Here is a 24,017-nt window from a genome sequence, read left to right on the forward strand (position 1 = left end):
TACTTACTCAACTTGCTCAGTGCTTTATTGAACCAAGACCCTTCCAGATGACTCAGCAGAGCCTTCAAGAAGCCCTGCCCACATCCCGAGATTCAGAATCCAGAGGTGGTTGGCATTAGTTTAGCTGCTTCCATAACATTTCCTTTTGAATATCTCCAAATCTTAAAGTGTAAAGATTTTGTTACAGACAGGCACATGTATACTCCTGCTGCAGGCAGTCACACTCACCAAAATGGCTTCAGTTCAGTGGTTTGTGGACAAGGCATTGTGGGTCTATGGCCATCCATACATCCACCATCCATCCACATTTCCATTCGTCCATCTGTCCGTCCGTGACAAGACAGTAGCAAGTTCTGACATGGGTTCACAGCAGTGAGGGCTAGGTTTCCAGTGGGCTCAGGATGCAGGCCTTAACCCTCACCCAGGGGCCTCCATGGATAATAACATCCCTTTCCGAGCCACAGAAGCCAGGGCCAAGTGGGTTATGAATATTTGTATCTTTAACAACTGGACAGGGAAAACCTAAACCTTAGCCTGTAACTATCCTGAGATGGAAAAAAAAGAGATCAAGCATACAAACAACACTGAAACAGGAAAGAGGAAGAGCTCATGCCTGTGCTGGAGATGTTCACATGGAGAGACGGGAAGGAGAAAGGGGAGTGTGGCACGCATACTTAGGAGTGTGTTAGCACCTGGGACACGGTGCTAACTCCGAGGGTAGCGGTGGCTCCTCCTAGGAGGCTGGAGCTTTCTCTCAGCCACGTACATATAAACAAGGCTCTTAGGAAAAAAGAGGCTTTTCTGAATACAGCAAGACAAAGGGTTAACCCAAACAAGGAAGAAAAAGACACCAAAAAGGCTCCTGTTAGACACAAATACTTCCTTTGAGCTAGACTTAATCCAATCTCACTTAGTCAGCAGGCTGGGCTCTGCTGGAGTGAGGGTGGGGGTGTCACCAGGATATGGAACATGACTGGAGTGAGAGAGTGGATCAGGGCTGGTGCAGGCAGACAGGACACCCTCACCGTCTTTTCCCTGGACAGCAGACCCTCAGCCCCGGAGGCCACAGGGTGGCTGATGCCCAGGCCGCACAAAGCAAGGAAGGTGGGTGGGACAGTTGCTGGCCCTTCACTGGTCCTGCAGGCGGCTGCAGAGCTCTCGCCGGCTCCGCTCGCCAGCCCAGCTGCGTGTCTTGAGGCGGAAGGTCTTCATTTCATCTTTGAAGTCCTCATGATTCATGGGCCGGTAGTCTTGAGGCTCACAGAAGGTCTAGGGCAGGACGGGATGGGGCAATCAACATGGGGAACTGGGCAACTTCAGGGAGGACCCTGTCCTCCTTTATCCGAGGGCTACTGCCTGGGTCAACCCCTTTCCCTGTAGCCCAACCCTCCCACGGAGGCTATGGCCACCCCCACCCGACGTACCGGGTGCTGTGGGAAGAAGTCCTTGTAGCCGCCTTTGAGTATATACATCTCAGGATAGTAGAGGCTGGGGTAGTCATTGGAGGCTCTGTCTCGTTCCCTGATGAAACGGCACCTGGGACCAGAAGGGGTGTGGGGGTGAGAGCTGGGTGTGCAGTGGGAGGTATCAGGGGACCTGCTCCCTGCACCCACTCCTCTGGGAACCACAGAAGGCTTGAGTGCAGGAATGTCAGCCACAAGAACACTTTTACTTCAGTCTAACTAACTGGGTTCACAAGAGGTTGGAGAGACAGACAAAAGCAAATCAAAGGGGCTCTATGTTCAGAAGAGAGTTACACAATCTCTGTCCGAGACATTTCTTCTGGGCCAGGAAAGTGAAGGCAGAAGGGAGACAAGTGAACAAAGTTCAAGAGGTAAGAGTCAGAAGGTCTGGACAAGGCTTGGTGAGGAGATGGAGAGAGGAAAGAACAATCGAACCCTGGAAGGTCAGCATCACTGAGGACTGGGACAGGGCCTTTGGATTTTAAGGACACTGCTGGAGAGTTAGAATTAGGTTTTGTGGGGATGGCAGCAATGGACAAAGGGAAGATGGGAGGCCTGACGGAAGGGATGAGAGGAGACAGGAGGACAGTGTCATGCACAGGGAAGCAGGGATATGGTCTGCTCCAAGCTCCAAGGTGAGATAAGAGGCCCAGATCAAGGAGGGGCCAGGGCTTGGCTCACGCCTCTTGGCCACTGGATGGTTCTAGCACCTGAAAGCCTAAGAAGGGAAGGTGACGAGCAGCACTAGCTGGCTGGGCAAAGCTGGGACTCACATGCGGGGGCCCCGCTCAGATGAAAATTCACAGTGGAAAATGAGGATGATTCTCTTATCCAGGCTGCAGGGTGTGATGGGGCTCTGTAGCAGGAAGGTCTCAGCATCCCGTTCCAGAGGCAGGTTCACAGCAGTCTGCCAGAGAAGCCAGAGGTCAGGCCACAGATGTGCGTGGCTGACCCTGCCCTGTGCGGCCCCCATCTTTCAGGTGAGTGACTCCGCCTCTTGAAGGGCAGATCCTACCCCATGAGAGGGTGCATCCTTTGGGCAGAGGAAGGACAGAACTGGATGAGTCTTCAGGGCCTCTCCCATCACCCTGCCTCACCTTGATGTGACCGCCTTCATACTCATAGGGGTATCTGCAGTCGACAATCACAAACTTCTCCACAATGTGGCTGAACTTGCCTGTCAGCAGAGCCACCACCTGCAGGAGGCCGCAGAGGTGGGTCCCAGTGGTTCAGGCTGGCAGGCAGGGGCTGACCCAGTACTTGTAGCCTGACTCCAGGGGAGGTTAACAAGCAAACAGAAGTCCCAAAGGAACCCAAAAACAGCTCATCCCTGCATACCGTTTCTGGTGAGATGTACTTGAGATCTTGGTGCTTTCCATCCACAGTTTGTAGGAGGAAGGCCTGAAGGGAAGCGGAGAGAGACAGTGACATTGGCAAAACTAGGAACCTGAGAAAAATGAATTTTTCCTCAAGTCTGAAAGCCAAACTTGCTTGACTTTCCCTTTTTTTAATATTTACTTGTTTTGTTTGGCTGCATCCAGGCTTAGTTGCATGGGATCTTTGATCTTCACCACTGCATGTGGGATTTTTTGCAGCACGTGAACTCTTAGTTGTGCCATGCGGGATCTAGTTCCCTAACCAGGAATCCAACCGGGGCCCCCTGCATTGGCAGCGTGGAGTCTTAGCCACTGGACCACTAGGGAAGTGTCTGCTTTGACTTTCAAATTAAGCTCTGGTTCCCATTGCAACCAAGAGGTGCCTCTAGGGTCTGATCCCCAGAAAACAACCTTCCAAGGGGAAATGAAGATGGGAAGCAAAGGATATGAACCCTCCATGCCTCCTGTCCCCATGCTTTGCCAAGCAGGCCCCAGGAGGCCCCAAGCAAGATGGAAATCTTCTCCAAGGTGGAGATACCACTGATGCCCTGGACAGATTTGAGATAGGAGATCAAAGAGAGCCTAGAGAGAGGAGTCTGGGTGAGACTACAGGATAAGATGCAAAGGACCAAATAAGGGGCTTCTGGGAGAATGGGAGTCACTGAAGCAGTTGCTGGGCTCAGGGGCCACATGGGACCGAGCCTCCAGAGGGTCCCACTGCTGGTACCTTGGAGTAATCCCCGATCAGTTCTCGGTGGTCACTGTCCAGGATATTCTCAATCTCATCATGACACAGAGACTTTGAGCGGAGAATGCGGGCTTTCTGTGAGGCAAGTAGCAGCCAGGGTCAGGGGTGAGGCTGTCCCTCAGTGCCCTGTCTGGTTAGTATCCCCCTTCCTTGCACCCTGCCCCCCTCTACAAACCCAGCTGAGAAGGGCTTACAGGGTAGACTTGGAGGGTGGCAGTCCAGCCCAGTCCCAGCCCACGAGTGGGGTACTCACAGGTTCCTCAGCCTCCCGCAGCTCCTCCTCTGGAGGGGTCACGCTCCTTTTCCGCTTGTTCTGTACAGGCAGATCCTGGTCCTGCGGGCGCTCCAGCCTCTTGAGGATGGGCCGGATCACACCGCAGGGCATGGACGGAGAGCGGAAGAGCCGCTGGCACTTGCTGTACATGATGAGGTCCTGGCAGAGGCAGCAGGTCTAGGGTCAGCGTTCCTAGCCCCTGCTTTCCATACCAGTCTCACTCAGAGGGTAGGGCCCCACCACTCCCAAGTTTTGAGGGGTCTCTCCAGGGGCTCACCTGTTCCTCTTCCTTTTCTGAGGTCTTGACCAGTGGGGCACTGATGAGGCTCTCCATGCCTGGGGGAACTACATCATTCTCCTGAGGCCAGATCAGCAAGGGTATGGTCACACCGTAGGCACAGATCCAACACCTAAGGCCCCAAGTCCTCCAGGGCGGTTTTCCCAGTTCTCCCAGCAAAATTGCAGGCCAGCAGCCCTTGGTGACCATGCTCACACCTCCACACAGGGCAGCCCCCAGGACCAGGAAACTGTGGGGCCCCACTCGCCAGAGGGACTTGCATAGATATGAGAAGCATGGTGATACAGGAAGACCAGGCTTCCCTTTGCCCTGTCCATCCACCCTCCACTGCAGCACCAGCCACTTCCTCTTCTCTGATTGGCCAGAGATCAGGCTGTGACTCAGTTACCTCCAGTTCTTCTGACATTGAAATGAGGTCATAGTCTTGTAGGAGCTCAGAGCTTACCTCTTTCAGATCTCAGGAAGGGAGAGGTAGGGGGCCTGACAAGGCAAGCCTGTTTACCTTTAAGTCAGTCTCCAGGATATCCACAAATCCATCGTCTTCCTCAACAGCCCCTGTGGAGGGGGTCAGGGAGAAGTGGCATCGGGCCAGGGGGATCAGTTCCTCTACTTCCATCTTCCGCTCAGGGGTGAGACACTGCACGGGTGACGAAGAAGGAGAGGAGACAGAGGAGACTCAACATGGGGCCCCGAGACAAGTCTCCATCCTAACCTTCTGAGAAATCAGGTTCCCACTGCCTCAGGGCTCAGGATCACCCCCATTTCCCGGGCTGCCTTCACAGGCACCTGCCCTGCGTGCCTGCCTGCCCTGCATGGGTCAGCTCTCCTGGTATACCATCAGGTCGGGAGCTGAGCTTGGCCTCTGGGCAAAGGCTTCTCTGCGGCTGGCCCACTCCCCAAGAGCACAGGAGTGGCTGGGATGTGTGGGTTTCCCCGGCATCTTGAAGACAGATCCATCCTGTGGGCAATACAGGGGGGTGCATGATCAGATGCCAGAAAAACCACTCCAGTAAGCCCCCCTCTCCCTGAAGTGCTTCGACTCTGGCCTTCTGGAAACGTACATTCTCTTTGTCCTCCCCAGAGCCGTGGGCAGCTTGGTCACATGCCTCAGTCTTCCTCCAGGTGCCAGACGCTTGGGAGTTGGTGATGTTCCGTAGCACAGGACTGTGGCCCAGAAGCCTCCCCTAGACAGCCAGGAGGGCAGTAGATACAGAAGGCTGCATTCCTCTAGTGCCAGCCCAGGCCCTACCTTCTCCCATCCCTGCTCCAACTCCCCCAGATCCCCGGTCCACCTCCAAAGCCCCGTCTCCCATAGCCAGACAAGGGACACCCAACTGCTTCAAGTCCACCCTCTGAGAACCAATCCAGGTCCCTCCTGCCCTCTACAATCCTGGCCAGCAGGCCCAAGTCTCCCAATGGAGACCTGAGTGGCCTCAGAGGACACTCACCGGCAAGGACTGGAAACGTCGGATGGCAAACTGCTCACTGCAGAAGGAAATGGGGACACCTCAGGGCTGGAGAGTCAGGCTGTGCCGGAGAACATGCCAGGTGCCCCTCCACCACAGAGCCCTGTACATCCTGGGGCCTACTCCACCCACACGGGGCAGGGGAGCCTGTGCAACAAAGGCCAGAGCACTTACTTTTGAATAACTCGGCTGGCTGCCTGGATGGCCTGTTCGAACCTAGGACAGAGAAGGGTCCCATTCAACCTAGGTCTCCTCACAGCCCATTGCCTATCCCCAGCCTTGGGTCCTCAGTCCACAAGGCCCAGGGGAGCCAGAGCTCAGGCCAGGGGAAAGAGGAAGTAAGAAGAAAGCAGTACCTATCATGAGCCCAGGTATAGGGGAAGAGGGAGATAAGAGGCAGCCTGGGATTTTAAAAGCTGCCCTGAATGGAAGAGGCCTGAAGAATGGCAGTGACAGAGACAGCTGGGGTAGGTCCTGGGGTAGCTGAGGAGTTACCAAGGCAACGGTCTCACCAGCCTGCCCACAGGCCTTCCACCTGTATGCAAATCACCTCAGCAGGGCCATATGGCTGCCAGGAAAGGCATCCATCCATCCCATGACAAGCCTTGTCCTGAAAATGTGGGTGTCTCCAGGGCCTGGATACCAGTAAGGCAGGGCTTCCCTCCCCTTGCGTGGGATAGTCCTGGTTCCTCCAAAACAGGGGCCTGGTTCAGTGTGCCCCTGGATCAGCCCTGGTCTGCCATGTCAGACCCCCTAGTGACAAATGTCCAAGGTCATAACCTCTCCTCCCTCCTGTGGAATTTTAGAACCCAGCCTCTGTCCCACCCCCTCCTCCTGCCTTAGAAGAGACCAGCAGGCAAAGAATTCCAACAGATGTTCCTTTTGAGCCTAGCTATGTTACCAGGGACCACCTGCCAGGAAGGGCTTTTGTGTGTCTGTGTACACACACACACACACACCTCTTTCTGTGTAACCGTTAAGACAGGTGCAGTGTTGGTGGTGGGAAACTGAGGGCTAAAGTGTCTGGAGGATAACCCACCGCCCCCCAACCCCCGACCCAGGTCGGGCAGGGTGGCTGTATGCAGCCAACCTGGCACCAGGATGACCAATTTAACTCGCTTGGTTTTCAGTCTGCACCTGGGCCCTAGGGGTAAAGCAGGTTCAGCTCTGTGTTTCATCAAAACCCAACCTGCAGTCCCCACACCACCACCCAATGCTCTCCCCATTTCCTGTTTATGAACAAACCTGCAGCCCAGCCCAGTCTGATCAAAGGCAATGGGAGGAAAGACAGCCACCGCCCTAAACCCAAATCCACAGTCCTTCAGCCCAGGCCGGGGATGCCCATTGTTCCCAGTAATGCCTGACAGCTGCTCTCCATGCTGGGGCCTGAACAGCTGGATGGGAACAGCTGTGCTCTGGAAGGTACTACTCATGCCCCACAACCAAGAAGCAGAGAACTGTGTTGAGCAGAGCCCCCAAACTTCTCCACTCTCCTTCACAAAGGGCCTGTTCCAAGGGTTGGCCAGAAGGTGAAATGTCACTGAAACCAGTGGTTACTGATAGGAGGGCCAAGGGCCAAACCAGCTTGCAGCAACTGTATTGTTTGGCCTAGAGTAAATTAAAAACTTTGAATCAGTTGGACCATATTTTTAAATTGTGATAATTCACAGGAAAGAAAAATATGTGTATAGGCAGAAAGGGCACATACAGTCCTGTATTCCTGCAAGAGGCTCCCTGTGGCTACTGTTCCTTCCACCCTGGTCTTGAACCCATTCTAAGCTGCTCCCATGATAGTAGACCCTTCCCTGAGACAAGCAGAATGCCAGGACACGGGAAGGTCAATTATCGCCCCTACACAGGGGTTCAGGGAGGTCTGTTTGCTCTCCCAAGCTCCCCTAGTGAGTTTAGGGTGGAACTAAGGGCAGGTTCCAAGGGCAGGTTCCCCTCCTTGACCGTGTGGTCCCTCTTCTCTACTCACGTCTGCTCTGCCATGTTGGGGTCCATAGGGCTGGGAGAGTCCATGCACAGACCTGAGAGACAGAGTGCCTTGGTTTGAAAGTGGTGGCATTTCCTGCACACTTTTCCTTACCATGTCCCAACCCTATTCAGAGAAGGGGGAAAACCTGTTTTATCTTAGGTCTTGACACATTAAAACCTGAAACAAAATCCACCTATAAACCCCAAGGGCTGACACACTGCCAAGTTACACAGGGCTCCATTCCCTATTTACCATTCTCTCTGGAATCGCCTATTACTATGGAAACTTTAAAGCCTAAAGTTTAGGCTTTAAACCAAAATTCTGCTAAGCATTTTTCTTGAACTGATTTAAAATAATTTGTCCTAGAAGAGATTACAGCTTTTAATGAAAGTTAAAGCTGAAGGCAAGTGAATGTTATAAAATGACAGACTTTCAGCCTAATTGCCTCCCAGGTGGGGCTTGGGTTAGGACTTCGGCACCTAGTTTTAAATAGTAAGATCTCATCTCACTTGGAGGACCCCACCCAGCACCCCATCACTCAGCCAGTCTATGCTGGGTGTGGTATTCCCCACCAGAAGTGAGCAGGGGGAGCCTGCTGGGGTCCCATCAGGTTGTGGTGAGGATGTTAGTCTGATCAGCAGGGAAGTGGGGAGGCTCGGGTAGCCCCCCAAACTCCCCTGGCACCCCTGGGCCTCACCTGCATCAGAAGATTCAGAGGACTCAGACGACAGGGAGGATTCAGACGCCCGACGGGACAGGGATAGGCATGTGAGCAGGCTGCCTACCTGACTCTTTGGGGTCTCGCTGAGAAGGGAGCAGGGACCCAGGGAAGGAGAAAGGTAAATGTGGGGCTCAAGGGCTGGCTGGCCCATGTTCCCACCAACACCGCACCCCGCCCCCCAACCTCTGAAAGGCCCTTCCAGTCCTGCACTGTCTCAAGGAAGTGATGGCATCAAGGATCTACCCTCTTCTCAGGCCTTCTACAGAGGCCCTAGTGTCTTCTCTTTGTTGGTTGATTAAAGGGTCTCCTGGGTGCAGGGAAGGTGAACCCAGAGCAAGAGCAAGGAGGTGGGCTGGGACCATCCTGGGGAATGGTGGGGCAGCAGACAGGCCTAGAGGGCCATCCCCTAAACTCTAAAGGTCCCCACCCACCCACAAGCCTTTCTGGAGGAGTGGCCAAGGCTTTGGCCTTTACTGCTTCAAGGACAACCCAGCCTGGAGCTGCAGACTTGCTCAGGGAACAGGACCAGTGTTTAACCCCTTTACCCCAGGAAAGAACTGAGGGTGGAGGGAACAGGACCACCCTCAAATTCCCCCTCCAGGCTCAGGATCCCCTGCCTGGGGCAAAATGGTGGAGATCTGAGCCAAGATTAGGGAGGCAGCATGGTAGAGGTAGGGAAGAGGGTCTCCAGAGAATTGTGGCAGCCAAGAACAAGTCACCTGGAGGGTGTGAGCAGCACAGCTCGGTCCTGAGCCTTGAAGCAGGCTGTGTCTGGGATGCCTCTCCGTTTGGCACCCATGCCGGGTTCCAGAGAGGCCTGGGACCAAACCCTAGTGCAGGCCTCCCACCCCACACCGAGCATCCCTGGGGCCCCCTACCTGCCGAGCCCAGCGAGATGGTGCATAGTCTGGGTGAGGGTGGTGACCGGCGAGGAAGCGGCCGCGCGCTCCGGAGACCCCAGGAGGCCATGAGCCCCCAGCCGGAGGCCCGGGAGGTGGTCAGGACGCTGGGCGCCACCGCGCATGCCGGCCGGACTGAGAGCCGAGCCTGCCACGGGCTCCGGCTGGGGCAGCTCCATCGCGCTGGGGCGGGCGGGCCTGGCGTAGGGCGACCGACAGACGCCGGGCACAGCTGGCCTGGGCGAGGTAGGGAGCCGGCCCGGGGTGGAGGGGAAGGGAGGGAGGAAGAGCAGCGGGGCAGGAGAGAGAGAGGAGAGGGAAGTGGGGAGGGTGGGGAAGGGAGGAGGGACACGGGGACAAGCCACCAGCCCAGGAAGCCTCTAGCAGAGGCTGCCACCTCCACCTCCTTATATATTCGAAAAATAACAGCGGCCGCGCCGCCGGACGCCACCAATGGGGGCGCAGTAAAGAAGAGAGGCGGGACGGAGGGCGGGGCTAGTATGTTGGAAGGCGCCGAGGCTGAACCAGCCCGGCCTCGCCCAGTTCCAGGCTTTGGGTCGAGTGAAGGAACCAAGGAATTAACCCCGGCACGCCCTCCCAGCCAGGGTTCAAGGAGCCGGGCTTCTCAAATTCCGATTCTCAGTATGTGGTTTGGAGCTACCCACCCTCGCAGGGAAGAGGGCCTCAGGAGATGCAACAACTCCGTAGAGTAGCCTCAGAGGGACCCCACCGTTTAACATCACTTACAAGTACCTGCTGGCATCATGAGAGCCTCCGTTCCAGGAATCTGCGGAATACAGCTGTGCAGTGCGGTCTGTGCTCGCCGGTCCACTTTACCGACAGAGACGATGAGGCGTAGAGAAGTTCATTAACTCGTTCAAGGTCACATGACTGTGCAGAAGATAGAGCTGAGATTCACCCTAGATACATCTACTCTCCCAGCTTCCCTGACCCCGCGACTGGCAGCTCCTGGGGACGTGGAGCCGCCAGTGCTGGAGGTGGACCTGCGGTGGGGGCCGACACATAACTAGCCAGTCTTTCCAGGGGTCCCCGGTTAGATGTGATCCCAAGCCGCCCAGTTTTTCCCGGCAGCTCCAGAGGAGGCTCTAATGATTGGTCTAGTCGTGAGTTTTGGCAGTGAGGACAAAGGAGGGTGTCAGCAATCTCCGAACCCAGTTATAGAATGCCTATTGATGGTTTGGCTAATTTGGTGCCAATGTTTAATTGGTGTTTCTTTGATCAGGGAGGCTGAATTTGTCACTGGTTTTAACTGAGCATCTTCTAATTATCTGATTACCTGCTAGTGAGCTCACTGTCCTTGACTGTGGTGGGAAGGCTGCACTCAAAAGCTAGTGGGGAGTAAGCTGTTTTTGCACCCCATCTTTCCAGGGAAGAAGTGGCCTCCAGCTTATCATGTCACAGCTCAAGAATGCTGGCACTGCAGCCTTGAGCCCCTTCCCATACAACTCCAATCCTTCAGGCCAAGGAGCAGTAGCGGGGGGTGGGAGGGGGGTGGCAGAAAGGAGAACTGGGCACTGAGGGCTGGGGCAGGCCAGGAGAAACAAGGAAGAAGGGAATGAGAAGACCCCAGTCCCATCTGAGAGGGATGAAGAGGGTGGGGATGTGACAAAAGTAGATCCTGAACCCCAGATAAATCTTCAGGACCCTTCCCCAGTCACTGTAGTGAATGTGTTGCATATTATTCCTGAGTTTAGTCTGAACAGTCTTAGGCAATAGAAACAAAATGGGTGACACATAGGTAATTTAAAATTTTCTAGCAGCAGCAGTAGGCAAATTTAAAAACAACAAGAAACAGATGAAACTTTAATATTTTATTTAACCTAATATATTTTTAATTTCAGCTTGAGAACTTTTTAATATTTTTATTTATTTGGTTATGCAAGCTCTCAATTGGAGCACGTGGGATCTTGGATCTTTGCTGTGGCATGCAGGATCTTCAGCCATGGCATGTAGGATCCAGGTCCCCAACCAGGGACCAAACCTATCACCTCTACACATTGGGAGCATGGAGTCCCAGCCACAGGGACCACCAGTCACTTCAATCGCTCAGCCATGTCCAACTCTTTGTGACCCCATGGACTGCAGCACGCCAGGCTTCCCTGTCCATCACCATCTCCCAGAGCCTGCTCAAACTCATGTCCATTGAGTCAGTGATGCCTTCCAATCATCTCATCCTCTGTCATCGCCTTCTCCGCCTGCCTTCCATCTTTCCCAGCATCAGGGTCTTTTCCAATGAGTCAGTTCTTCTCATGAGATGGCCAAAGTATTGGAGCTTCCACTTCAGCATCAGTTCTTCCAATGAATATTCAGGGTTGATTTCCTTTAGGATTGACTAGTTTGATCTGCTTGCAATCCAAGGGACTCTCAAGAGTGTTCTCCAACACCACAGTTCAAAGGCATCAATTCTTTGCACTCAGCTTTTGTTATGGTCCAACTCTCACATCCATACCTGACTACTGGAAAAACCATAGTTTTGACTAGACGGACCTTTGTCCACAAAGTAATGTCTCTGCTTTTTAATAGGCTCTCAAGGTTTGTCATAGCTTTTCTTCCAAGGAGCAAGCGTCTTAATTTCATGGCTGCAGTCACCGTCTGCAGTGATTTTGGAGCCCAAGAAAATAAAGTCTGTCACTGTTTCCATTGTTACTCCATTTATTTGCCATGAAGTGATGGGACTGGATGCCATGATCTTTGTTTTTTGAATGTTGAGTGTTAAGCCAGCTTTTTCACTCTCCTCTTTCATTTTCATCAAGAGGCTCTTTACTTGCTCTTCACTTTCTGCCATAAGGGTGGTGTCATTTGTGTATCTGAGGTTACTGATATTTTTCCTAGCAATCTTGATTCCAGCTTGTGCTTCATCCAGTCTGGCATTTCGCATGATGTACTCTGCATATGTTATATAAGCAGGGTGTATATGTTATATACACAGCCTTGACATACTCCTTTCCAGTTTGGAACCAGTCCATTGTTCCATGTCCAGTTCTAACTGTTGCTTCTTGACCTGCATACAGATTTCTCAGGAGGCAGGTAAGGTGGTCTGGAATTCCCATCTGTTTAAGAATTTTCCACAGTTTGTTGTGATCCACACAGTCAAAGGCTTTGGCATAGTCAATAAAGCAGAAGTAGATGTTTTTCTGGAATTCTCTTGCTTTTTCTATGATTCCACAGAAGTTGACAATTTGATCTTTGGTTCCTCTGCCTTTTCTAAATCCAGCTTGAATATTTGGAAGTTTTCAGTTCATGTACTGTTGAAGCCTCACTTGGATAATTTTGAGCATTACTTTGCTAGTGACAACCAGGGAAGTCCCTAATGTAATGGATTTTTAAAGTTATCATTTCAACATGTTATCAATATAAAAATTATTAATGAAATGTTTTACATACTTTTTTCCTGATACTAAGCCTTCAAAGTCCATTGTGCATCTTATACACACAGCACATCTCAGTTTGGAACTGCCATATTTCAAGTGCTCAGTATGGCTACTCTAGTGGACAGTGTGTATCTATATATTCAATTGTATGCCCATATTTTTATAAATCTACAAACAGTATATAAAACAATGTTTTATACCTTGCTTTCTTTTATTTGAAGATATATTTACTCAATTCCCTAATGCTGTACATTTATTAGCTTTTAAGTGATGCAACAGATATGCACAGAATGAATTCCTAAAGAGAAATTGCTGGACAGAATGGGCTTTATTGAAATCTTCTTCTCCTTTTCCTAAATCTCATTTTCTGAAGCTGACTGAGTTTTTGAAGAACAGGTAGCAGATCATTTACCTCTCCCCTGTCTCCTAGTACCTCAAATAGGCCCGAGCCCAAGGTTGGTCTCTCTAACCTCAATATCCTACTTCTAGAAATTTCTTTTAAGATGATAAAAGTACATACAGATGCATGTTTATAACATTGAATAACAATGAAAAATGAAGAGTAAGCTGAGTGTCCTTCAATAGGGGCCTAGGGCAATGAGGGTGGTTCCCGTACACTGTGCAATACCTGAAGCATCTAAAGAGAACAGGCATTGGGAGAGTAGGGATGCTTGAAACCTGGCAGGCCCAATAATTCTTGTTGTTCAGTCACTCAGTCATGTCTGACTCGGTGACCCCATGGACTGCAGCATGCTAGGCTTCCCTGTCCTTCACCATCTCCTGGAGCTCACTGGAATTCATGTCCATGGAGTCGGTGATGCCATCCAACTATGTCCTCCTCTGTCGTGCCCTTCTCCTCCTCCCTTCAATCTTTCCCAGCATCAGGGTCTTTTCCAATATGTCAGCTCCTTGTATCAGGAAGCCAAAATATTGGAACTTCAGCTTCAGCATCAGTCCTTCCAATGTAAATTCAGGGTTGATTTCCTTTAGGATTGACTGGTTTGATCTCCTTGCAGTCCAAGGGACTCTCAAGAGTCTTCTCCAATACCACCGTTTCAAAGTATCAGTTCTTCGGTGCTTAGCTTTCTTTATAGTCCAACTCTCACATCCATACATGACTACTGGAAAAATCATAGCTTTGACTAGACAGACCTTTGTCTGCAAAATAACATCTCTGCTTTTTAATATGCTGTCTAGGTTTGTCATAGCTTTTCTTCCAAGGAGCAAGCATCTTTTAATTTCAAGGCTGCAGTCACCATCCACAGTGATTTTGGAGCCCAAGAAAATAAAGTCTGTCACTGTTTCCATTGTTACCCTATCCATTTGCCATGAAGTGATGGGACTGGATGCCATGATCTTTGTTTTTAGTTTGTTTAAATGTTGAGTGTCAAGCCAGCTTTTTCACTCTCCTCTTTTACCTTCATCAAGAGGCTTTTCAGTTCTTCTTTGCTTTCTGCCATAAGGGTTGTGTCATCTGCATATCTGAGGTTATTGATATTTCTCCCAGAAATCTTGATTACAGCTTGCGCTTCATCCAGCCCAGCATTTCACATGATGTACTCTCCATGTAAGTTAAATAAGCAGGGTGACAATATACAGCTGTGATGTACTCCTTTCTCAGTTTGGAACCAGTCTGTTGTTCCATGTCCAGTTCTGTTGTTTCTTGCCCTGCATACAAGTTTCTTAGGAGGAAGGTAAGGTGGTCTGGTATTCCCATCTCTTTAAGAATTTTCCACTGATTATGGAATAATTACTCATTGGGCTTTGGAAAATAGTCTCTTACAGAAAGGGTTCCTAGACTAAAAGAATTTTGAATCTCATTGATGCACATATTTATTGATATGAGAAAATATTTATAATATGGGCTAAAATATTATGCCAAGTGTGGTCCCATTAAAAACAATATGCACAGATAAGTATCCTACAAGGGTATTCTCTGAGCGGTGGAATGAATGGTAATTAAATGGTTTACCTTAAAATTTTTCTGTATTTTAAAATATCTTCCAAAGAACAGGTATAATTTTTAGACTAATTAAAAGAACATGGTAGTACAGTGGATTAGAATCTTCCAGCCAACACAGGGAACACAGGTTCTATCCCTGGTCCCAGAAGATTCCACATGCCATGGAGCAACTAAGCCCACACAACACAACTACTGAGGCCCTGTGCTCTAGAGCCCACACTCAGCAACTACTGAAGCTCATGCTATGCAAGAAGAGAAGCCACCCCAACTGGAAGCCCGTGCACTGCGATGAAGAGTAGACACCATGTGCTGCAACTAGAGAAATCCCACAGGCAGCAACCAAAAATAAACAAATAAATTTTTAAAAAATCAAGAAGTACTTAATCTGCCTTCCAATGCAGGGGATTAGGGTTCAATCTCCGCTCAGGGAATGAAGATTCCACATGCAGCAACACAACTACTGAGCTCACAGGCCTCAGCTACAGAAGTGCACATGCCTCAACGAAGAGCCCAACTTGCTCACCACAAGGAAGACCCAATGCCACCAAAAAAGAACGGAAAAGAACATGATCTCCATCTGGCCATTCCTCAAATGATTAAACATAAAGTTACCATGAGAAAAGGAGAAAAGGAAAGATATACCCATTTGAATGCAGAGTTCCAAAGAATAGTAAGGAGAGATAAGAAAGCCTTCCTCAGCGATCAATGCAAAGAAATATACGAAAACAATAGAATGGGAAAGACTAGAGATCTCTTCAAGAAAATTAGAGATACCAAGGGAACATTTCATGCAAAGATGGGCTCGATAAAGGACAGAAATGGTAGGGACCCAACAGAAACAGAAGATATTAAGAAGAGGTGGCAAGAATACACAGAAGAACTGTACAAAAAAGATCTTCACGACCAAGATAATCACGATGGTGTGATCACTCACCTAGGCCAGACATCCTGGAATGTGAAGTCAAGTGGGCCTTAGAAACCATCACTACGAACAAAGCTAGTGGAGGTGATGGAATTCCAGTTGAGCTATTTCAAATCCTGAAAGATGATGCTATGAAAGTGCTGCACTCACTATGCCAGCAAATGTGGAAAACTCAGCAGTGGCCACAGGACTGGAAAAGGTCAGTTTTCATTCCATTCCAATTCCATTCCAATCCCAAAGAAAGGCAATGCCAAAGAATGCTCAAACTACCGCACAATTGCACTCATCTCACACACTAGTATAGTAATGCTTAAAATTCTCCAAGCCAGACTTCAGCAATACGTGAACCATGAACTTCCAGATGTTCAAGCTGGTTTTAGAAAAGGCAGAGGAACCAGAGATCAAATTGCCAACATCTGCTGGATCACAGAAAAAGCAAGATAGTTCCAGAAAAACATCTACTTCTGCTTTATTGATTATGCCAAAGCTTTTGACTGTGTGGAGCACAATAAACTGTGGAAAATTCTGAAAGAGATAGGCATATCAAACCACCTGACCTGCCTCTTGAGAAATCTGTATGCAGGTCAGGAAGCAACAGTTAGAACTGGACATGGAACAACGGACTGGTTCCAAATAGGAAAAGGAGTACGTCAAGGATGTATATTGTCACCCTGCTTATTTAACTTATATGCAGAGTACATCATGAGAAACACTGGGCTGGAAGAAGCACAAGCTGGAATCAGCTTGATTCCAATCTTGGAATCAAGATTGCCAGGAGAAATATCAATAACCTCAGATATGCAGATGACACCACCCTTATGGCAGAAAGGGAAGAAGAACTAAAAAGCCTCTTGATGAAAGTGAAAGAGGAGAGTGAAAAAGTTGGCTTAAAGCTCAACATTCAGAAAACTAAGATCATGGCATCCAGTCCCATCAGTTCATGGCAAATAGATGAGGAAACAGTGGAAACAGTGGCTGACTTTATTTTTCTGGGCTCCAAAATCACTGCAGATGGTGATTGCAGCCATGAAATTAAAAGATGCTTACTCCTTGGAAAGGAAGTTGTGACCAACCTAGACAGCATATTGAAAAGCAGAGACATTACTTTGCCGACTAAGGTCCGTCTAGTCAAGGCTATGGTTCTTCCAGTGGTCATGTATGGACATGAGAGTTGGACTATAAAGAAAACTGAGTGCCGAAGAATTGATGCTTTTGAACTGTGGTGTAGGAGAAGACTCTTGAGAGTCCCTTGGACTGCAAGGAGATCCAACCAGTCCATCCTAAAGGAGATCAGTCCCAGGTGTTCATTGGAGGGACTGATGTCGAAGCTGAAACTCCAATACTTTGGCCACCTGATGCAAAGAGCTGACTCGTTTGAAAAGACCCTGATGCTGGGAAAGATTGAGGGCAGGAGAAGGGGATGACAGAGGATGAGATGGTTGGATGGCATCACCGACTCAATGGACATGAATTTGAGGGAACTCCGGAAGTTGGTGATAGACAGGGAGGCCTGGCATGCTGCAGTTTATGTGGTCACAAATAGTCAGACACGCCTGAGCGACTGAACTGAAATACCATGAGACCCAGAAATACCACTCATATAACCCAAGAGAAATGAAAACATATATTCTTGCAAATAAGTATTTATAGCAGTTATTTATGATTGCCAAAAGGTAGAAACAACATAAATGCCCATCAAGCTGACATTTTGATAAGCAAAATGTCACAAATCTGTACAACAGAATATTATTCAGCCATAAAAAAATAATGAAATCTTAATAGATGCTACATAATGGATGAATTTTGAAACATGAAACTAAGTGAAAGAAGCCAGTCATAAAAGATACATATTATATGATTCTATTCATATGAAAGGTTCAGAACAGGGAAATTTATAGATGGAAAGTAAATGAGTGGTTGTTTAGGGCTAGGCAAAGGATAGGGAGTGGATAGGGAGATAATAGCTAGAGTATGAGATTCCTTTATAAAGTGACAAAAATGTGCCATCTTTCCAATTTTCCACCTTAGGGAAGTCCACAGTCCACCTTCCTTTCTTTTGGCCCAGGCTGTTCAACGTTGCCCACCAGGCCTATACCCATTCCTCTTAGCTCATCACTATTCTTTGTGCCTCTCAGCAAACTTTTCATTTTCATTTTCAAGAGCCTATAGTATTTGCTATTGAAGAAAACTTGGAAAATTCAGCAAAGTAGAAAATAAGAAAAAAGCTCAGCCACAGTGATTTCACCCAAACATCCATTGATTATAAGCCAGGATAGGTGAGGGGGTAGGAGGACATAAGTGCACATGGAAGAACCTTCCAAAATGTCGACTTGGTTTCCTGAGGATTTATGGGAAAGAGTGCTGGTGGCGCTAGTGGTAAAGAAACCACCTGCCAATGCAGGAGACATAAGAGATGCAGGTTCAATCCCTGGGTCGGGAAGATCCCTGCTATCCCCTCCAGTGTTCTTGCCTGGAGAATCCTACGGACAGAGGAACCTGGCAAGCTACAGTCCATGGGGATGCAAAGAATCAGACATGACTGAAGCAACTGAGCACGCACATCCTCAGCTAGGTGTACCTACATTTACTTCTGCATAGGGACCACAAACCCATTATGGGCCAAGCACTGATCTGGCTCTTATGAGAAAAAGTCTCCCAAGTTTTCTTCTGGACCTTGCAATTAGAAGGATATTTTTTATGTTGAGATGGGAGGAGGGGGGCAGGGAGAGAAACCCTCTCTAAGTAAGACATCAAATCCAGAAGCAATAAAGGAAAAAACTGACAGACCTGCCTATTTGAAAAGATTTTTTTAAATTCTCATATCTGAGATTCCTTATTTGTTGCTCAGTGGCTCAGTTGTGAGATTTCTTAGGCTAAGTTAAAGGACAGCACCAGATTGGGAGAAAGTATTTTCAATATACAAAAAGATTTTATGTTCAGAGCATATGAAGAGTTCCCAAAAGTCAACAAAATGACAAATACAAGAGAAAATAGGCAAAAGACATGACTAGAAAATTCTCAGGCTTCAGATGGCCAAGATACATATGAAAAGAGAAATGCACACTAAAACAACACACAGCATACAAGAGTGAATTTCCTCCTACTGTTTTAGCTGTTCCTACCAAATTGCTTGTTAGCCTTTCTTGAGCCCTTAACCTTGGAGAACCCAGGGCACTGTCTTTGGTCCTCCTTTCTGTTTTGTCTACACCCATTTCCTTAGAGCTCCAGATCCTCAGCCTGTCCCTCTGGGTCACAGCCTTCCTCTCTGCCTACTCCTCATGGTACTTTAAGATTGAAAAAAAAAAAAAACCCACTACAATTCATTGTTTTAAGAACTTGTCATTTTTATGCATTTGGTGGAGGAAGAGGTTTCAGGGATTTGTATGTATGTATATATGTATGTATGCTTATGTACATACATGACATTATTTCTGTAAGTGCAAACATATACATTTATGGCTAAATGCATGGAACAGCACAGAAAGTGACCCCCTGAGATGTTATCAGTGTTTATATATGGATTGTAGGATTACCATCAAACATTTAAAACTATAGTGTTGCTTATAAAAATAACCTAAATGTGTACCAATAGGCTTCACTGATTAATATTCAACCATAGTTGGGACAATATACAACCATTAAAAAGTTTGCAGTACTTTATCAATAAGGCAAAATTCTCATCACTTGATGCCAGGTAAAGAAGCATTTAGAAAATTCAGCAGTGGCCACTTGACTGGAAAAGGTCACTTTTCATTCCAACCCCAAGAAGGGCAATGCCAAAGAATGTTCAAACTACACCACAATTGCACTCATTTCACATGATAGCAAGGTAATGTTCAAAATCCTTTAAGCTAGGCTTCAACAGTATGTGAACCAACAACTTCCAGATGTACAGGTTGGATTTAGAAAAGGCAGAGAACCAGAGATCAAATTGCTACCATCTGTTGGATCATAGAAAAAGCAAGAGAATTACAGAAAAACATCTACTTCTGCTTCATTGACTATGCTAAAGCCTTTGACTGTGTGATCACAACAAACTGGAAAATTCTTAAAGAAGATGGGAATACCAGACCATCTTACCTGCTTCCTGAGAAACCTGTACACAGGTCAAGTAGCAAGTTAGAACTGAATATGGAACAGTGGACTGGTTCAAAATTGGGAAAGAAGACCCTGCTTATATAACTTAATTTCGCAGAGTACATCATGCGAAATGCCAGGCTGGATGAAGCACAAGCTGGAATCAATATTTCTGGGAGAAATATCAATAACCTCAGATATGCAGACGACACTACCCTTATGGCAGAAAGAGAAGAGGAACTAAAGAGGCTCTTGATGAAGGTATAAAAGGAGAGCAAAAAAGCTGGCTTAACACTCAACATTCAAAAAACAAAAATCATGGCATCAGGTCCCATCATTTCACGGCAACTGGATGGGGTAACAATGGAACAGTGATAGACTTTATTTTCTTGGGCTCCAAAATCACTGCAGATGGTGACTGCAGCCGTGAAATTAAGACACTTGCTCCTTGGAAGGAAAGCTATGACAAACCTAGACAGTGTATTAAAAAGCAGAGACAAAGACTCTTCAAGCGTCTTAAAAAGCAGTGACTTTGCTGACAAAGATGTGTATAGTCAAAGCTATGGTTTTTTCCAGTAGTCATGCACAGATGTGACAGTTGGACCATAAAGAAGGGTTAGTGCAAAAGAACTGATGCTTTGGTATGGTGGCCTTGGTGAAGACTCTTAAGAGAGTCCCTTGGACTGCAAGATCAAACCAGTCAATCCTAAAGGAAATCAACCCTGAATATTTATTGGAAGTTAAATGAATGATGCCAAATCTGAAGCTCTAATACTTTGGCTACCTGATGCAAAGAGCTGACTCATTGGAAAAGACCCTGATGCTGGGAAAGATGAAGGCAGGAGCAGCGGGAAGACAGAGGAGAAGATGGTTGGATGGCATCACCGACTCGATGGACATAAGTTTGAGCAAACTTGGGGGAAACAGTGAAGGACAGGGAAGCCTGGTGTGCTGTCCATGCGGTCGCAAAGGGCTGAGCGACTCAATGACTGAACAACAAAAAAGCAACAGAAGATGCCAATATATGCCTACGATTCATTTTATGCGATAAATTTTTTAAAAGAAAACTACATGTGCCTAGAGATAAGACTGGAAGAAAAGGTATCCAACCGTGAGCTGTGCATCTCTTCAGGTGTTGGGATGAAAGGTGCTTTTTTAGTTTCCATTATTTTTCAGTTTCCGAAAAAAAAAAAAAAAGGCGGGCTATTTCTACCTTAATAAAATAAAAAAAGACAAAATACAGTTGTTATTCTTTGTAAGCTGCAAATCTCTGCCCACTCGGCGCAAAGGCCGGGCACACAGCCGCAGCCCTCACTGCAGCCAACGGGTCACCAGACGCCACAGCGCTGGCCTTTCCGGCAGGCCGAAGCGCCCCCGCGCGGTCTGTCCCGGGCGGCGGGGAGAGGGGTGGGCGCGGAGGGCTGGAGGCGGTGCCCGGCGTCCCCGCGCTTCCCGCGAGATCCCGCTCCGCCCGCTCCGCCCGCTCCGCCCTGCTCGCCGCGCTCCCGGCTCCCCGCTCCCCGCGCCGCGACACTTCCTGTCTTCAGCTCCCGCGCCGCCCGCCCGCGCCCGCGCCCGCGCCTGCCGCCTGCCGCCCACCGCCCGGCGCCGCGCCCGCCGGCGCCCCCGAAGGTGCCCCCGGCCAGGCCGGGTCGCCGCCCCGCCCGCCGCCCCGCGAGCCGCTTTGTCTCGGGCGGGGCGCGCGGGAGAGGCCGCCAGGTGCCCCCCGCCGCGGGCCCGGGCCCCCCGCCCCGGGGTGGCGGCGGTGGCGCCGGGCCCCGGGGCGGGGGGCGCGCCGGGATGGGCCCCAAGAGGCGGCAGCTGACGTTCCGGGAGAAGTCGCGGATCATCCAGGAGGTAGAGGAGAACCCGGACCTGCGCAAGGGCGAGATCGCGCGGCGCTTCAACATCCCACCGTCCACGTTGAGCACCATCCTGAAGAACAAGCGCGCCATCCTGGCGTCGGAGCGCAAGTACGGTGTAGCCTCCACCTGTCGCAAGACCAACAAACTGTCCCCTTACGACAAGCTCGAGGGGCTGCTCATCGCCTGGTTCCAGCAAATCCGCGCCGCTGGCCTGCCGGTCAAGGGCATCATCCTCAAGGAGAAGGCGCTGCGTATAGCCGAGGAGCTGGGCATGGACGATTTCACTGCCTCCAACGGCTGGCTGGACCGCTTCCGCCGGCGCCACGGGGTAGTGTCCTGCAGCGGGGTGGCCCGCGCCAGGTCGCGCAGCGCTGCCCCCCGGACCCCAGCGGCGCCCGCCAGCCCTCCCGCAGTGCCCTCGGAGGGCAGCGGTGGGGGTACCACGGGCTGGCGCGCTCGGGAGGAGCAGCCACCGTCGGTGGCCGAGGGCTACGCTTCCCAGGACGTGTTCAGCGCCACTGAGACCAGTCTGTGGTACGACTTCCTGCCCGACCAAGCGGCGGGGCTGTGTGGCAGTGATGGACGGGCACGCAGGGCCACCCAGCGCCTGAGTGTCCTGCTGTGTGCCAACGCCGATGGTAGTGAGAAGCTGCCCCCACTTGTGGCTGGCAAGTCGGCCAAACCCCGTGCAGGCCAAGCTGGCCTGCCCTGTGACTATACCGCCAACTCTAAGGGTGGTGTCACCACCCAGGCTCTGGCCAAGTACCTGAAGGCCCTGGACACCCGCATGGCTGCAGAATCTCGCCGAGTCCTGCTGCTGGCTGGCCGCCTGGCTGCCCAGTCCCTGGATACCTCGGGCCTGCGGCATGTGCAGCTGGCCTTCTTCCCACCAGGCACGGTGCAGCCGCTGGAGCGTGGCGTGGTCCAACAGGTGAAGGGCCACTACCGCCAGGCTATGCTGCTCAAGGCCATGGCAGCGCTAGAGGGCCAGGATCGCTCAGGCCTGCAGCTGGGCCTCATGGAGGCCCTGCACTTCGTTGCTGCGGCTTGGCAGGCTGTGGAACCTTCGGACATAGCTGCCTGCTTTCGTGAGGCTGGCTTTGGGGGTGGCCCTAATGCTACCATCACTACTGCCCTCAAGAGTGAGGGAGAGGAAGAGGAGGAGGAGGAGGAGGAAGAAGAGGAAGAGGAGGGTGAAGGGGAGGAGGAGGAGGAGGAGGAAGATGGTGAGGAGGAGGAGGAAGCGGGGGAAGGAGAGGAGCTCGGGGAGGAAGAGGAGGTAGAAGAGGAGGGTGATGTTGATGACAGTGAGGAAGAGGAAGAGGAAGAGGAGGAAGAGAGCTCCTCTGAGGGCTTGGAGGCTGAGGACTGGGCCCAGGGTGTAGTGGAGGCTGGTGGCAGCTTCGGAGGTTATGGTGCCCAGGAGGAGGCCCAGTGCCCTACCCTCCATTTCCTGGAAGGTGAGGAGGACTCTGAGTCAGACAGTGAGGAAGAAGAGGAAGATGATGATGAGGATGAAGATGATGAAGATGATGAGGAGGAGGATGATGAGGTGCCTGTACCCAGCTTTGGGGAAGCCATGGCTTACTTTGCTATGGTCAAGAGGTACCTCACCTCCTTCCCCATTGATGACCGTGTGCAAAGCCACATCCTCCACTTGGAACATGATCTGGTTCACGTGACCAGAAAGAACCATGCCAGGCAGGCAGGAGTTAGGGGTCTTGGACATCAAAGCTGAACCACTGAGCTTAGCCATGCCCCTGACCTGGATGTGGCAGCACCAGGGCAGAGGACTCTCTGGGCAGCTGCTGTGGATGGAGCCAGAGTGGGGAACCCCACATCCTTTAGTGATATTCTCCTGGCCCTGTGACAGGCCCAGTCACCTCTGTAGGGCCTGGGGCTGGCATCAGCCTCACTGCCTGCTTTTTGCCTCTTTTTCAGAATCCTCTTTCCTCCCCAGTTGCCCCTGGGCATGGGGGACTAGGTGGGGAGGATGGGGAGCTGTCCGGTGCTACCACACCGTGCCATCAGTGGACTAGGCCACAGTAGCAGCCAGGGATGGACCCTGGAAGCTCCTGGCCAGAGAGTGCCTCTCCCCTCTGCCATCCACACCAGGTCTTTGGTGGTGGGGGGGACCCCAAAGCCATTCTGGGAAGGGCTCCAGAGAAAAGTCCAGCCTAGGACCCCACAAGGCTGGCAGCCCCACATCCCTGTCCCCAGGCCACCTTGAGAAGCACAGTCTAACCACAGGCTCCTAGGCCTGCCTCAGCCTGCTTCCCCACTTCCCAACCCCTTCCTCTGGCCCAGTCCATGTTACTTTGGCCCTTGATTTTCTTTCAGATTGGAGGTTCTCAAGAGGCCCTCCAGAGGAGTGATAATGGGCACTTCCCTTGTGGGCAGCTGCAGGCCCCATGCCTCTCCTCCCTCTCTGGCAGGGCCCTATCCTGGGCAGGGGGCCTGGGGCTGGGCCCAGAGTCCAGCCATCCAGCTGCTCCTTTCCCAGTCTGAATTCAATAAATCTGTCTGCCCCCCTTTTGTGGGAGTGGACGTTTTAACAGCCAAGGGTGCATCCTTC

The 24,017-nt window shown here is 50.4% G+C and overlaps 2 protein-coding genes across 5 annotated transcripts; one reads left to right on the forward strand and one right to left on the reverse strand.

Annotated features, from left to right (window-relative positions):
* CDC25B (cell division cycle 25B) lies at positions 1–9,995 on the reverse strand. Of its 4 annotated transcripts, none has more exons than XM_005688191.3 (16): positions 9,203–9,576; positions 8,301–8,407; positions 7,604–7,655; positions 5,800–5,841; positions 5,608–5,644; positions 5,221–5,343; positions 4,995–5,117; positions 4,662–4,796; positions 4,139–4,219; positions 3,841–4,020; positions 3,567–3,662; positions 2,802–2,864; positions 2,561–2,659; positions 2,237–2,370; positions 1,425–1,536; positions 1–1,269 (listed from the first exon to the last, which is right to left on the reverse strand). In XM_005688191.3, the coding sequence occupies exons 1-16, from the start codon at positions 9,400–9,402 to the stop codon at positions 1,129–1,131; spliced, it is 1,725 nt and encodes a 574-aa protein (XP_005688248.3). In that variant the 5' UTR covers positions 9,403–9,576; the 3' UTR covers positions 1–1,128. The 4 variants fall into 4 exon arrangements, with proteins under 4 accessions (XP_005688248.3, XP_017912882.1, XP_017912885.1 ...); XM_018057396.1 differs by lacking the exon at positions 9,203–9,576 and adding an exon at positions 9,977–9,995 and having other exon boundaries at positions 1,041–1,269; XM_018057394.1 differs by lacking the exon at positions 8,301–8,407 and having other exon boundaries at positions 1,129–1,269; positions 9,203–9,622.
* On the forward strand, positions 21,177–24,004 carry CENPB (centromere protein B). The gene has a single exon (XM_018057397.1). The coding sequence runs from the start codon at positions 21,378–21,380 to the stop codon at positions 23,178–23,180; it is 1,803 nt and encodes a 600-aa protein (XP_017912886.1). The 5' UTR covers positions 21,177–21,377; the 3' UTR covers positions 23,181–24,004.

Source organism: Capra hircus, chromosome 13 (genome assembly GCF_001704415.2).
Source record: "Capra hircus breed San Clemente chromosome 13, ASM170441v1, whole genome shotgun sequence".
In the NCBI taxonomy this organism is placed as follows: Eukaryota; Metazoa; Chordata; class Mammalia; order Artiodactyla; family Bovidae; genus Capra; species Capra hircus.

Coding starts and splice junctions, on each gene's coding strand:
- CDC25B (XM_005688191.3), bottom strand. CDS start 9,402: ATGGAGCTGCCCCAGCCGGAGCCCGTGGCAGGCTCGGCTCTCAGTCCG. Junction 5,842..7,603: donor CCCAACATGGCAGAGCAGAC/GTGAGTAGAGAA, acceptor TCTCTGTCCTAG/GTTCGAACAGGCCATCCAGG. Junction 4,797..4,994: donor GCTCAGCTCCCGACCTGATG/GTATACCAGGAG, acceptor TCACCCGTGCAG/TGTCTCACCCCTGAGCGGAA.
- CENPB (XM_018057397.1), top strand. CDS start 21,378: ATGGGCCCCAAGAGGCGGCAGCTGACGTTCCGGGAGAAGTCGCGGATC.